Raw genomic sequence first — 16,820 nt, 5'->3', positions numbered from 1 at the left:
CAATTCCCAAGCGAAGGTAATTGGCAAGAGTTGTCTCCCATTGTTTGTATAATATAGTAAAATAAGACTAATTTTCATCTTTGGGAGGGCTTGATTGGGGAGGTAGTAGAGCTTATATTCCAGATGGCTGCATTATCGGGTACGTATTCTTGGAGAAACAGAAGTTGTCGGGAGGTTGTAGGGATTATATTTATAACGTTCATGTGATAGGGGAAATTATTCGAAGGAGAAACACACCGTGATTAGTACCACTGTAAGCAAATACCACGGTAAACCGATATAGCAGTAATATCGTGCTTAACTACACATAGATCCGTAAAAAAAAATTTGGAAAAAAGAATGAAAAATAAAAACATCGAATTAGGACGCGGACGAATCAACGGTAGAAATCATAAGTGTGGTGACAGGCTCACGATAAGCACTGCGTTTAAATAGTATTCCATATTTCAACTCCTCTTCTCAGATTTAGTTGAAAAAATAATTTCAGCTCCTAATTATTTTATCAGACTGCTATAAAAATTAAAGTACCTTGAATTGCAAAGACTCGTCTAATTAGTTTGAAGAGTTGTCAGCTACGGTACGTTAGTATTACTCAGTGTGTTCTTTTGTGTTCCATGTTGTCTTTGTAATGTTGTTTTTAAAAAAGAATTTATGTCATCTTGAAAAGAAACAGAAGGCCAGGACATGCATGTTGAGCCCACGATCCAAGTAATGTTTGTAAAACGTGTAGCCGTGACCTCGACTAAACAAATGGAATGGTCGCAGAATAAATAATCTTAGGTTCGTTCTGATTTATCCAAAGTACAAACAATGTCAATGATACATTTTAGGACAAATAAACAAATAAAAATATTTAAAAACAAAATTAACTGAAACCTTAAGGTAAACTTTATGTGACCGTGATCTTGACCCTAAAATCAAAAGGGGATGGAGTGCACGTCGCTGAATGAAATATGTTAGATCCATTATGAAATTCATCATTGGGTTCAGAAAACTTAACGCATATTTTCTATGACTATGACAATAACCCAAAGTCAACGGTATTGTCCTGGCGTCATAATGATTCATTCCATGTATAAAAATAATCTATGTAGGAGCTAGCCAAATATAATTAAATGAAAACTTTAACAAAAACCTTTTCAAAATGTTCATATGCCTGCAACCTCGACCCCAAGATGAGAGGGGCACACAATAGTGTCAGAGAATCAATTTCCAAATGACTATAATAATTCATAACAAATATGAAGGGAATCAATCCAGATGACTGAAACATATATGCAAATGAAGCACGTAAACAAAAACATTAGCAAACATTTGCCGACACAGATGTTGCCGTCAGAAAAATGGCTGCATTAACTCGCCGCTCACTAACTTGTCAAATACTTCATAAAATATTAATTAAAATCGTGGTTTAAGTAAAGAATGGCCACGTGTTTATGACTATATATATATATATATATATATATATATATATATATATATATATATATATATATATATATATATATACCAAAAGTGGGGACTTCTTAATAATAATGTTATGATGTCATGTATTTATGTTTTTCTCCCTTTCATATCTTGAAAAGCTAGAGTTTCTTTTACAACAAGACATTGTTCATTCAGAACTTCGCTCATTGCTCTTTGCAAAAATAACAGAGAGTGTCTTTTTTACTATACAAATAATTTTTACTGAAAATGAACAACAACATAAAAAGAAAACAAAACTACACATATTGGCAAGATTACATATATCTCATATTCCCTCTTCTAAACAGAATCAGATAATAACCTTCATCGAAGCAAATATCCAAAATATAATTGATTTTCATTTTGAGTCAGATAACAAGCTTTGAGATACATAAATAAATAAATGGATATAAACATACTTATATAATATAATGGTATAATAAAAAGAAGATATAATGAGCACATGTCTTGCTCAGTTAAAATGTATTACGTTGCAGTCAATGAAGGGAAACAACTGACAGTTGATAGAGAAAAATGAATTGTTGATATTGTACTATTGTATTGCACATTATCGACATTTCCTGTTTGAAAAGTTGTTTTTCGAGATCAAACATACTCTCTGCAAAATGTCACAAAGATTTTATATGCTTAACATACGCTCTAATGAAGGTTATTTTCATGTATTATTTTATTTCTATTTTTTTGAGCGGAAAAATTGCATAGAAAAAGGAGCTTGTGGAAATTTAGTGCTAAAGGATATATGTTACGAGTAAAGATATTCCGCTTGTCTCTAGTGTGACTTGGTAAATAGTTGGACAGACAAAGATACTGCAACTCATAGCTTTCATTTCTAAAAATATGATTGCAATTCGCAAAAAGTGCTCAGCCTTTAGGTTACAAATCAGATCCATTCAGGACCGTTAAATTAAGACAAAGATTCACACTGTAGACTTCTCATCAAAGACTGCAGCATCCCTCCATTGTGCAGAATATCGTCGTATTTATCCAAGAATAACTTCTATATGTAAATAAAACTTTACGATACCAGTAAATGGTTCTCTGTCGATCAGCGCAAAAACGTAAATTGTATCACTTATGTCCCATGATCAGACTATTTTATTCTTAAAAAAAATGTTCTATTTGTCTGAGATATATCATTTTTGTCATAAATGCATTTGCTAAAGAAGTGATTTTCTGGTTTACAGATTTAGTACACATGAAGCGGGTCAGAGATTTGTCGTGAATGGGTACGCTGAAACAAGCTGAATCCTGGCATATCGATAATACACAAGTAAGGTTGATGAAAAAATATAAGTTTTAAATCAGTATGCACTGAATATAACTTTTCTGAATTATGGTAAACTGATACTTGAGACAGGTCACAGACATTAGCTTATATATAAAGTAAAACGTGCTAGGAGAGCCTCTGCATTGGGAAAGATAGTAATATTTCCAATCAAGGATCGGCGAATATGGGAACAACAACAGTCAGTGGCTCTATTATCGTGAAGATCTAAGCAAATGAAAATGCAGAAGCACCATCTTTGTTAAATTCTTTTTCATTCTAGGTGCAATGTGCAATTTGGAAGGATAGAATGCGTAGCATATTTGCCGCTGCTTTACGCACATTAATAAATAATTCAATGAACAGTAATGGTTATGCTCACAATAGTGTTCGCCCCATTAAGCATTGATGCCAATTTAATATGCAGTATAAAAAGCAAACAAGAATTGAACTTGATGTAGCGCAAACATAGGCAAGTATACTTTCCCTCAAATAAAATCTTAATTCTGAATGATTCGCTGCACTTATCAGTCCGATTAATAAATGTATGCATTGTGGCATACGCTATGGAAAGCTAAACAAGACATAAGCATTTGTGAGGGAATCATGTGATCACTTTTGGGGGGCTTAAGTTAGTGCGTCATTCCAACTCATTTTGGTTTTGTTTCCTGGTGGGGAGGTGAGAGACTATACTGAGTCTGTTTGCACAAGAGTAAATTCAATTGATAGATTTGTAAAGGACATTAAATTGCTAACAATGAATACTGAGATGAAACCTCTATTGTAATTGTAATAGACAGTGTTCATAAACCAATTCGCTAATGTGAGTGAAAGAATGATCTCTATGCTGCTAGATAGGATACAAGAGAACAATTCTGACCATTATGGCGCAAATTTGACTTTCAAATTAAGGACGAAAAAAAGTCATAGGCAAAGAATTGTTCACTATGATATTGCTCAAATTGTTCCTTTTTAAGTTCTTTTCTTCCCTATTAACCTTACATATGCATAAGTGAATACAAATACAGAACTCCAGCGGAAGACCTATGTGCAATTTTCATTCTCAAAAACGTATGTTTAGTGTCTGAACTGAAATGTTACTAAACGTCATATATACCCTCTGAACTGGATACGTTGTTTGTTTTGCATTCTTATCAACACTTTCTTCTTCTTGTGTCTCTTTCCGCTTGTTTAATTTTGTAGAGCTGAGATAGATACTACGCCTTTTTTGTCTTTAGCTGATGTAGGATGTCGATTCAGTCTTTTGTATATGAGACAACACTTTGTACACACTTGAACTCTTAGATTCTCTTATCAGGTTTCTTAAAATGGCACAATCTGAAAGTCGAGATGCCGCTACACCTAACTTGTATATGCACTTCCTTTGTACTGTTGATACTAACTGCACATTTCTGTTTTTATTTCACTATGGAGCCAAGTCTTTTGGGAAAGGATATCACTCATCTTAAAAGATCCACAATGAGCTTATGATCCTCACGGATGACACACTTGTCGGTAATGTAGCATTGTGAGCAACTTCCAAATTATGTCTTTGATTGCTTATCTAACATATCTTTTCTAATATATCTCACGCAATGTACGTTTTGACACTTTCCCTGATTGGTGTCGAACAGACAGGGCAGTTGGAGACATCCTTTGAGCACAAATCACACAAACAGAAGTGTGTGCATGGAAGTAGTAATATATTTCGTTGTCTTTGTCTGCAGTGTTTACACATCACAATTGCAGTTAGCATCTTGTTCTCTTCCAGCAGGCGTCCACACTCTGCAACAAATATAAGGGACGTTGCAAAACCGGAATGCAACTTAAAAATTAATTAAAATTAATTAATTAATCTTAAGAACAGACATTTTACCTGTATCATATAAATTAAGGATCAAAATAATGCTAGATGACATCAATAATGCAACTTCATAACGCACATCTTTGGATTCAATAGGAAAATAGCTTCTGCCAATACATTTTTTTGTGCTGTGAACCCTTGGAGACTACCAAAACATATATTCGCAATGTCACAAACCATCACAACATAGCCGGATGCAACGGTTAGAGAGTATGCAGAATGACGATAGACGAAACATGGAGGATTGATGTACAGCCAACTGTAGCCACCTAACCTTAAGAGCAGAAATCTCTGCGGACTACTGTACAAGGATGGCTGACAAAATTGCCTCACTGCATGGGATTTTCCATTTAGCTTCTGGGAACCAGTTTCGGTGACAATCCTTGAAAATTATATACTTGATCCTTTCGACCCACTCGCTTAAACTAAAACTATTATTCCAGTATGAATTTGGTAAATAAATAAGATCACTAAATTATCGACGGGTAACTTATACCCACAGATTGGTTTATATTTTTTCGGAAATATAAATAACCTATGTATACTAAATTCTAAAGTTGATTGAAATAAGCCAATCTTTAACTCTACAGATTATTACAAATAAAGTGTATGGCTAACATTTAATAGGCCCTCGGGGACAGTCCAGCAAAAAAAAAAAAAAACTCTGGGCAGAGTGTGACAAAAGTGTATAACTGACGCTTCATTTCATGATTCCGGTGCCGCTTTGCGCTTCCCGGGCACGCCTTTTCTAACATACCCTCACATACATTGTGCCGACAAGACGCAAGAATTCATTAGTATGCAGTGCGTACAATACCTTTACATAATTGTTTATGTTACAATGACGGAAATGACTCAAATTCTGTCTGTTAGACACCCTTAGATATTCGAGCTGACTTACGTTCTAGAGTCAGTTCAAAGTTCAAGTTTGACAGTGGATTTCTTAACCTGGTCTTCAGCACCTAAATTGTACATAAAAAATGATAAAAATGTATTATATTTTATATAGAAAACATATCAAATGTATCAAATTGTACATCAGAAATATAGTAAATTTATGAAGTTATACACACTAATCTGTATCAAATATAATAAGGTGTTGTTACTCTCATTACATTTCCATCCAAAAATTTCCAAAATAATGCTAATATTGCCCATATAATTCTAAATACGTGCTTGGACAATATCTTTGAAAAGTGAAAAGCCTGATTTGATTTTTAGTTTCTATGCAGTTGTAAGGGAAGCGGTATAGTGTTTCGATTGTGTTCAGTGCAATAGTAAAGGCAGCTGTTTCGTGTGGGGTTTGGGGTATTGTTTTATGCAATAGTATAAGAAAGTTGTCTTGGTATTGTTTAGTTTTGTTTTCAGAGTTTGTGCTTATGCAGTAATAAGTAAAGTTGTCTCGTATTTTATGAAGCTGTAATATGTATTGAGGGAAATAAGATAGCTTTTTTATTGCTTAGTTTATACAGAAGTGGGGTGTATTAAGAAAAGCTGTCAGTGGGAGGTGATGGGGCATGGGGTGGGTGGAGGGTTACAGTACTAACACGCAGTAAGGGAAACAGGCCAGTGCTTTTTAGGTGCAGTAAGGGAAGTGGTTTGTTTTCCTTTTTAAGCAGTAGTACAATATGCAATTCCGACTTGATTCGAGGCCCATACATTAATAAACTCTTAGAGTCATTTAGACTAAATCACATGGCATGTCATAATTTCTTGATATTTTTCACTTTGAATCTGCTCTATATATTATGGGTCCTTTTATAACATGATCAAGCCAGGAAAGATAAATGCTCAAACAGAACGAGTCTCCATATCAAATAATGAAACATGAAAATAGATTCCAGGTACAGTGGATGACTTATTCCTCACTCAACTAACAAGGCAACTACAAATCAATCTTTGGCTAATGAAATATTTTGTAAGTAATCTAATGTTTACATAGCAAAACGAACAAATGTTAATATTTCTAGAGTATTTTCCCTTATCATCATTGACAGACTAGTGTGTTAGAAATGGAATTGCCGCCACCTGTATATTCTATTAAAAAATACGTAAGTTGTGGATAATCTTGAATTATTCAAACAACCATCAGTAACGGAGTAATACAAAGTGATATGTAGTCCTATTTTGCTCCCAGAAGGTCAGATGGATTGCGTAGTAAATCTCCTTTAAGAGCGATAAACATTGCTTTACATACGTCACTTCAGGAATTCGTCACTATAAGATTTAATGTGCAAGTGTTGTTTTTTTTTTTCTGTAGAGGAAAGACATCAATCAAACTGAAATATGATAAAGACCTAATAAATGAAGAACCTGAATCAAAGTTCCTAGACACTAATTGTTAATTATACATGACATCTTGATTAGATGATCTTTCAATCTCTTCTGAGCAAAACATTGTGTGTGACCATTGTAAAAGATCGTTTCTTCAGCAGCGTTGTTTGTATTAAGGAGAATAATAAGTTTAAAATTTTTTCTTGCTCTGGAGATTGTCCACTTGCAATTATGGAAAAGTAATGTTATGTACTCGCTTTCCACCAAATTTGAATGTTATAAGGGATCAATTCCAGGCTACTAGAATAGAGTTCTCCATATGATTTTGAAAAAAAGCAACCAATAGCCATCACACCTAACACCACCTAAAACTACATAATACTGTTCAAGGCACGGGGGTTGATACGTGCATGCAAGGCGATTGGTGCCGTATACCTGCCGAACTAGGCTCGAATTTCCGTACAGTTCGAATTAAAGGTTCTCTAACCAGTATTTGTATTTGTAACAACTCTGCAAGTATTATCAAGTATGTTCCTGTAGGATCCAGGGATAGCACTTTCCTTTCTGTCTGGTGGAATAAGTTTCACTAATTAATTACATATACCTTAAATTATGTCTTAGGAATCCGGAATGACTGTATACTTGGATAAGAATTAATTACTAGGTCAACATGCGAATGTGTCTTGTACGCATGAATGCATATACCAACGACTCTGCAGCATCACTTTTTTGGTGATTTGTGCATGATGGAAATGGTGTGGGGTTGATGCATTCCGTTAAGGGAATGTGTGTCATTTACCTGAGGACCTGGCTTCAAATCTCCAAAGAATACGAATTAAGAATTCTCTAACCTGTATGACAATATAATATAATGGTATTTGTAAACATTCTGCTAGTAATATTAAGTAAATTCTTGTATCATTATGGGACTGTAATTCTCTATCTCTCTATATATATCTAGTTAGTTAGTGCGTCCACCTCGGATGTGGAGGTCGCGGCTCGAACCCGGGCCGAGTCAAACCAGAAACTTATCAAATATTTTCTAGCAGCTGCCTCGCTTGCCGCTCCGCATGGCGAAGTTAGTGTTAAGACAAATGGGCCTGGTGCCAGTGTAATGTGACTTGGTGGGATATGGTGCTACATGTCTGGTAATTGATGCACGAGGGCTAGACAGCACTATAAACTGACACACTGCAGACTTTGTAGCGATATGACTAAAACTGTTGAATATAAAACATTTTAATCACAAACATTATGCATTCAAGGGTCTTTATGGATGTTAATATTGACACTCTTTCTCATAAACGGTTTATACTTTGTTGATATTGATTTGTTTTGTACAGGTTAGTCAGTTGCCTCTAAATAATACAAAATATAAGCAAAAATGACTTCAGCATAACAACTTTATTGCACATGAGGAATTTACTCTTACACGGTGAAACGAAGAGATTGCCCACGATTATGTGCGATTATACCTCTCTCAAAGACATAGCAATCATGAATGATAAATACATTTCGTTCGGTGACAATACATATCCTTATTTTTTCTCTATAATTCTCTTTCACTCTTTCCATATGCGTGTCTCTATGTCTTCCTCTCTCTCTCTCTCTCTCTCTCTCTCTCTCTCTCCTGGATGTAAATCACTGAAGCTGGTCATAGTGGATATACTAATTTCTTCAGCAGATGTATTAGCCACCATATATAGCCTATGTGTGCTAAATATTTGCCATAAAACACACAAATCCGAATCCAAAACTGTATTGTCAATGCAGTGAAGTAAAAGTGAGTGATATAAATTCTCACCAAAGTGCAATGTGTACATCATATTCAGTTCTCATAAATGTAATGAATGTTCCGTGGGAAGAAATAAAAAACAATTCAAAACTCCCGCGAAACGAACTCGTAATCAACCGCATTATATGTCTTGGGTATTAATATAACCCAACATCACTAACAATACGATTTTAACAATTCATTTATTTCGAGTAATACATTTATACAAATTTGTATAAAGCACGATCACATGAATGATGCTATCATTTTATATATATAAAAAAAACTTCCGTTTAAATTAATCAGCGCCAAGACATTGGAAACGTATTCTCTTGAATTTCTCGCCAAAGAGATTTATTGTGATCCCTCTCGGAATGCTTCATAGTCACACTTAGGACAATTGTGCTGCCAAGGCTTCTAGGTAAAGATGGTTTATTTTTAAATAATGCTTTGAATTTTTTAATGCCGCTGAAAATATTTAATTTTTTTTTGTTAGATTGCACCTCAACCTATCTGGAATGTTCGTTGCCAATTTGTTGATTCATTATATCTCTATATAGGTTTTTCTTTATTCGAGGCAAGTGTTTAGTATTCCAAAGTTGTTTGCATAAACTGCGCACATTGCAAATTCTTTGTCTTTTGTACCGTCGAAACAATACTAATATCATGACTGTTCAGATATAGTTGAACTGTAGCTGATTATTATCACTTTCATAATTATAATAAACATTTTAGGCTCTTACAAAAAAAAAGAAAGCTATTGTTGTAAGTTTAAACATTCTAAACTGAGTAGCAAAATGAATCAATTTAATCAAATCGTCCTATATAATTTATTAGCGCAGGGGAAGTGGGGAGGGGGAGAAGGCAGTGTAATGTATATTAAATACTCTCCTTTTGATTTAATACATACATATATAAATTTACAAAAAATAACGAAGAATTATTGAAAGTTCATCAAAACATGTTTCACTTTTGATTTCTTAAATTAATTATTTATCGGCCACTTAAGACTTTTAAACATAAAATAAACAAACGTTTTAATGCATATGCAGTTAAATGGGCATATTAGGATACCTTTCTTCCTCAGTGACATGATAGCCATCTTCACGTTTTTCGTAGAATACCCGAACTCTAATACTGTCAGAACTGCAGGTTTATTCATATCCGGATCGGTCTCTTGTCCTCTTGTTTCTTTCAAAATTGAAAATTATTAAATGAGATAGAAATTAACTTCGCATTGCATACTTATTCTAACTGGTTGTAATTCAAGCATAATTTGATTGAGTAACTAAGACAATCAAAGTATTTTAGTATTGTAAAATCTTTGATCTAAAAGGATGTTAATTAAGTAATACTTGTTTCTTAAAATGAAACCACTATACATACCCTAACTCTGTTAATGACATTACTGATACATTTCACCTTAACATTAACAGAAGGAGAGGTTGAACATTCACATTTCAAAATTCAAACATCAGATGATCTAAAAAATGCGGGCCTTATTGTATATAGTGGCATGAAAGACGATCTTGGGACCTTTAATGTGAAAAACGGTACTGTTGCAATATTAGTGTAAATGATATCGGCAATGAACTATGAAGTTTATAACCTTACTTTGTGCTCCAAAATTCGATTCATCTGGTCTTCTAGGTATATCTTCCAGTCGTGATGACATTCTGGCTGTCGCTGATGTTGCATCATGTGACTAAAATTCATAGGATATTAATATATTTGTTTTATGTCGAGCGTGATGTAACGTCTTAGAGACCGATGTTTGGAATGGTTGAGTCATTTGGAAAATGTAACTAGCATAAACCGATATTGTGAATCAATGCAATTAGAGGTAATCTGTTTGAATACTTAAATAGACAATGATGCTGGAAGTCAGTATTAAGATATAATGATGAGCTCTGGACTTAATTAGATGGCACAAGAATCAAGATTGGAACAGTATAATGAAAAGGAGCACGATGTAGTGTATGGTTGTTTTTCTTATTCGATAAATAGTTGATCAATAGGATCTGACTTTTTTGTCGGATACACTTCACGCGATAAAAAAAATGAGTAGACCACAAATTAACAACTCATGCTTCATACGACCATATCTACTTCTTTGAACAGAACTTTGCTTTTAAAAGCGTTTATTTTGCAGTAGTCATTATGGAAAGTAAATAAAACAGAACATGAGATAGAGTGGATTTAGTAACAAGCATAAGCTTTTTACCAGCTCTCTCTTCATTTAAATTGCTATTATTTTTATGTGACTGATATGAGTAATGATGGCATAATATTGTAAACATTAAAATATGTTAATGTGGTATTAAAGTGAAGTCGTACATACAATATTGTAATAATGTCGTACAGTAATTAATAATCATGTACAGCGGAAACATTTTACCATATACTTGTAAAACAACAGCTGGAAAACGAATACGAAAAGTAAAAACGTGTTGGCAATGGCGAAAGTTTAACTTTACCTCAGTTAGTATAGGTTTCATCTGGAGTTAGGCGTAAGTGGTTATGGGAAGTGGCTTTCCTAGCAAACGTGGATGATGTTCCTTTCGCCATTTCCTGGAGATGGTCATTGAATCAATTTTGTTAAGGTTAAAATCAACTAACCATTGATGAACCCACATACTGATTTTAAGAATATCGTCATTCAAAACACCAGCAGCCATGATTTGATCCTCAACGATAATAAACAGTGATATATCATCAGCAAACCGTTTATACTGGACTGTATATCACTGACAATATCATTAATGTAAATTAAAATTAACAGTGGTACAAGTATATATCTCTGAGGCAGCCCAGTCTTGCCATGTTGTTGGTCTAAAGTACATCCTTCTCTACCAACGTTTTGCATCCTGTTTGAAAGATAGTTTTAAACCATTCCGAAAGTCCTTCATCACTTTCAGTTATTGTTAGCTTCTGAATTAAACCTGTGTATCGTAGGTTTTCGAATAGAGTACTAATATTACAAACTACTACTCTAATTTATTTGGCTTCATCGATCGCTTTGCAGACAATAGTGTACATATCGCACAGTTGTAAGGGAGCCAAATCTTTTGTGGTAAAACCAAACTCATGGTAACTAATTAGGATAGTGACTGTGGGAAATTTATAAGTTGAAGGCAGAATATTTAAAATGTTTTGCTCCAGCAGTTTAGCAGCGAAAACGGTTTGTGATTTGAAACAACATTTTTGTCCTCTTTTTATGAATCAATGTAACATTGGCTTCTTTCCACACCACTCGAAAATATGACGATTGGAATGAACGATTAAACATTTAGGATAAACACAGCGATAATATGCTAGTGACTTCTTTAAGTAACCTGGAGTAGATATTGTCGAGACTCTGCTTGCTGATGTTTGGATCTGAAAGTAATCTAAATACTTTTTACTAATGTGAATATTATTTAAGGCTAATGTCAGGAAGATGTAGAGATGGCCGTGTAGTTGAAATATGATCTACCAAGTATGGTTAAAACTATTTGCTATTAAGTTTGTTTTATCAAGGCTATAAAATATTAGTTACCGCGAAGCTATGTATTTAAAAACTTTGAGATCCCTTTCTTCAAAAGAACACGTTAACATTGCCAAACATTGAAGTCCTTTGAGCTGAAATAATTCTTAACAGAAGATACCTTTTCATTGGAACATTTTATGTACACCCAAGATTAGATGCTTGAACTACGGTCGAACTCACAATTGAATTGGCAAATCATTATTTTCAAAATATTATCAACCCAAGGGAAATTAACTTTGAAATCCATAGCTAAGCCACTGATATTTCTTTGTCTATTTAGATGGATTGATGGTTGAACATTCTGTTAGAATGTATCTATCCAATCACGTAGTAACATCGAATTTGTTTCACACTACGCATACGGTCAATCTTATGGTACATACCTGACTATAAACATTACAAACTATGTGGTTCTCATGCGTGAACTCCTGTTAGCTTCAATGTCATTAGCACGTAAGATATATATATATATATATATATATATATATATATATATATATATATATATATATATATATATATATATATATATATATGAATAGGAGGCATCCCGTATGATAATAGTGATATTTTAATATCCTACAACTTATTTGATCGTATTTAATATTTTCATTTGCTAGCCGGTCTGGTAGCCAGTGCATGGTAACACAAAACCAGAACCCTGCACTGCTCTAGATCAATATTCATGGGTTATGTAACAAAGATGAGAATCCTGGTTGGTTTGGTTGTACTGATTTAGGATAAAACAATGACATTTGATACGGTCGCGAGGTAATTATTTGAAAAGACCAAAGGAGAATTCACAAATATTTTTTCCGGCAAGTTTACGAAATACTGATATATTAAATCTACTGAACGCTATGTAAGTGAACAATTATACCCGAAAAGTATGGACGTGCCAACATAGGTTTGAATCTTGGAGACAACTGTGAAAAAAATATGGTAAAAGCAATGTACATTGCTTGTGAGTGCATCCGATATATCCACCATGGGAATATACAGACATAAGAAAATTATTGTATGTGTCATTTATATTAATTAAAGAGAAAGATGAAAAATGGCTAATAATGTTCAAATAAATTCAGGATACGTCTGAAACATGATCCCACTTTCAACAATATTCAGTCCAAGCCAGACAAATTAATAAACACAGCAATTAACCTAGACATGAAACTTGACAATGTCGCTTTTACTATGTAAAGTAAGAAAAAAGCATTGACTTTTCCAATTGAGCCAATACAAGATTCAAACCAGAAAGTAATATAAAGAAAAGTAAAAAAAGGACACAATATTCGCACGCAGAAATAATTAAACCAATATAGTACAAATGAGAATTGTTGCCTCATATAGTATCGATATTCAAATGGATTGCACTGCGATGAAAAGACTTGCAGGAAAACGGCTGATATATATATATATATATATATATATATATATATATATATATATATATATATATATATATATATATATATATATATATATATATGGATTTTCTCACTTGTGTACTCTGACTACACACGTACAAATATACACACATATGCACACATAGGCAATGATATATTTATACATACATGCATGCATACTTATATACATACCTATATACATCCATTCTTGCATATTTATTTCATAAGGACATGCACGTTTTGTATGGTTGAAGGTATATACCCTTTCTGAATACATCAAACAATAAGATAAAATAGTACGGATATCAACGTAGATAATAACATGTTGTGATTAAGGTCAATTGAGTTTATTTGCACAACTGTTGTAATAAAAATTCACAAAAATGCCTTCGAAACGTTCATTTGTATCAAGTCGAGATATCTGTTAATGTATGACCAATATACCTTATGTAGATACTAAAATACTAACTTGTGGACTAGATTAGCCTTGTTAATTAACGCTAAATGACTTACGTATTAAATAAGCCCAACTTAGTGTATGATGCTTGAATACTCAGTGTTGAGTATTCAGACGAGGTTTGCATTTTAAACACTAATATGAAGACAATAAAAAGTCTCAAAAAGTTAATTAAGGACCGTGAACCGTTGGATGCAAAACAATAACAAGAGTAAAGTTCAATTCAATAAAGAGCAAGGTAATAAAATAGAAAGTCGCAACGGATTGTTGACATAAATGATTTACTACTGAGATATAAGTTTGTGAGAGAAGTATTTCAACTTGAGATAATTTAGGCTTGCTGAGATATATATTGCTTTGAGACGGTTATCTTAATTTTAAAACTATTTTCGATTTTTTTCGATCATCGCCTTTGTGAATGAAGTCGTCTTGAATTTTAGCGTATTACGACTTTGTGGTTTTTAAATAAGCAGCTGCAAAGAGTTACAAGAAACAAGCTTTGTAAAACTCAACAAATGATTAATTTCCCTACAATACAGATTGAAAATTAAAAAAGAACTTACGGTATTGCGAATTAAATTCCAAATAATCATAGAAATACAGGCAAAAGTCCAAATGATTAAAGTTCTGAATAAACTTTAGTGGAAATCCAAAATAAATCTAGCATTTGAAAGTGCTGATGTGCTTGTGGTGGCCCTTAAATTGGTGATGTGCCAACAGCCTTTGGTTGGATCACAATAATGCAATCCAATATATCACAATAAATTCAATTCTCCATTTCCTTGAATGTTATTTTTTTTAACACTCTGTATTTCCAGTGGATACAGAATATGAATAATGGAAACTATTACCTAATGGAGATTTTCAGTCTGGAAGGTTCCATATATAAATTTACAATGGACTGGCTGAAATTGGGTTTGATTCTGACATGCTTGTAATTGTTGTAACCGCCGGAGTTAGATTTGTATATATTTCAAAGTATTCAATGTGAACGTCGCCCACTATTAAATCTTCGAAAAGATTTTGATATCTAAATTTCTTTTGCTGCTGAATTCGAGGAGGGTATACCAAAAGAATGAACAAAGCTTGGTTTCTTTTTATTTCTCTTTTAGACTTTTTGTTTGGTGCTTTAGACAACACTGGTGACAATATTCTAACTGTGATTATAGGACATCACATGAACATTTCTAATCACCATACAATACTATCATAACTCCACGAAAAACAAATAAAAAACAGGAAACGCTATTAAGACTGTTCTAAACCCAATATTTTACGTTGATGTTTGAAACGTTTGCAAATACTGACAAAGAGGGAAACAATGCTAGGGGTATACTCCTCACGTTAGCAGTGGGGATGAATACTTACTCAAAACATTTCATTTTATTGCAAAATGAGACCCATGTCGTAGGGTATGTGTCTAAAGGTTTGTATTAATGCAACATGTATAGCCTTTTAGGTCATACAAAGGAAGAGTGTTATTTAGTAATGTTTTAAAGTCACATATATCCAACAGCCGGCAAGACAATATGCTTACATATATACGCTGTTAATGTGTAAAGAAACTGCATTCACTAGCTACATACTGTACATGCAAGTAAACTACGCTTCAGTTTTGTCGTTTAGTGTGTTTTGTTTGTTTCTTTGTTTTCTTTCTTTTTTTTTGGGGGGGGGGGGGGAGGAGGAGTGGGACCCAGCCGCTAGAAGACTATGTTAAACACAAGTAAAGGTCAGTTGTGAAAAGCGCCGTTTAAATTTATGATCATCCAGCTTTCCCGTGAATTAAGGTAATAAAAATATGTACCGAGCGCTCTCCGCGAAAGTTATTCATTTTTCATTTTGTTGTTATTATTGCATGTTTACATGTTTGAAGTGGAAACACAGTGCTACTCACTAACCTTCCAGTTAATCGATCTTCCTTTTCATAGCAGCTGTTACATTATCACGACCACGTTTTATATCAAAGGAGCAACATTTGATTAAAAGATGGTATGAATACGTATAGCATTACTATCAAGAAGTAGTTGATGTGGTTTCAGTAAAACTTCTTATGTTCGGACGGAAGGACGACATCTATTTAAAAGCCTGAAACCACACATTTCAGAAGCTCGACTGTCAATATACTCACTACAAGAGAGAGAGAGAGAGAGAGAGAGAGAGAGAGGCCATTACTCGATGGTTTTGCTTTTCTTTCTCTTGTACATATGCGACGAATCTTTGACCTTTAACAAGTCTAAGATGATAGCAGTCTGGATTGTATTTTGCATGCTTCCTGTAAGGATCATCACCATACTCCCACCCATGCAAAGCAACATCACACCAAAAGCAGTAGACTTTGTCATTTATGCCTGGAATTTAATATTTATACTTAAAAGTACTTTATCTGAAATGGATTTATCCTTTATGTACACTGAAGTTAATAAACCTATTGTTTCACCTGACATATATTTAAAAGAGGTCTTTGTTGTGTTTGAATGACGAAGAGATTGTTGGAATGTTTTGATTGTATGTATGTATGTATGTATGTATGTATGTATGTATGTATTTATCTATGTATGTGAAATATCCATTTTTATGATAGGACTTGTTGGTTTTATTATGTTTGTTTTAAACTTGATTGTGTATATACGTACGTTTTAGATACCTCCAAAATAGGGGAAGTAATTATAGTGTTGAGATTTTCTTTTCTGGTGAAAAACACAGACATGGATATATCTTATCACCTCATTCAGACTAAAACAAGGAAGATTGAAAGGTAAAAGTT

The 16,820-nt window shown here is 33.6% G+C and overlaps 1 protein-coding gene across 1 annotated transcript in view; it reads right to left on the bottom strand.

The window, feature by feature from the left end:
• Positions 1 to 1,709: 1,709 nt before the first annotated feature.
• Positions 1,710 to 16,820, bottom strand: part of LOC149773716 (uncharacterized) — a 113,245-nt gene continuing 98,134 nt past the window's right edge. The window contains exons 17-22 of the mRNA XM_089946256.1: positions 16,229 to 16,404; positions 10,279 to 10,369; positions 9,739 to 9,855; positions 7,690 to 7,709; positions 5,518 to 5,578; positions 1,710 to 4,537 (exon numbers count right to left, since the gene is read on the bottom strand). Of these exons, the coding sequence (XP_089802382.1) occupies positions 4,341 to 4,537; positions 5,518 to 5,578; positions 7,690 to 7,709; positions 9,739 to 9,855; positions 10,279 to 10,369; positions 16,229 to 16,404 (662 nt within the window). The 3' untranslated portion in view covers positions 1,710 to 4,340. The remainder of the gene's footprint in view (positions 4,538 to 5,517; positions 5,579 to 7,689; positions 7,710 to 9,738; positions 9,856 to 10,278; positions 10,370 to 16,228; positions 16,405 to 16,820) is intronic.

This window comes from Sinohyriopsis cumingii, unplaced genomic scaffold, assembly GCF_028554795.1.
Source record: "Sinohyriopsis cumingii isolate HCF-2022 unplaced genomic scaffold, ASM2855479v2 utg000622l, whole genome shotgun sequence".
Taxonomy (NCBI): Eukaryota; Metazoa; Mollusca; class Bivalvia; order Unionida; family Unionidae; genus Sinohyriopsis; species Sinohyriopsis cumingii.
The sequence above is the reverse complement of the archived record's forward strand: the minus strand, read 5'-3'. Positions and strand labels throughout refer to the sequence as shown.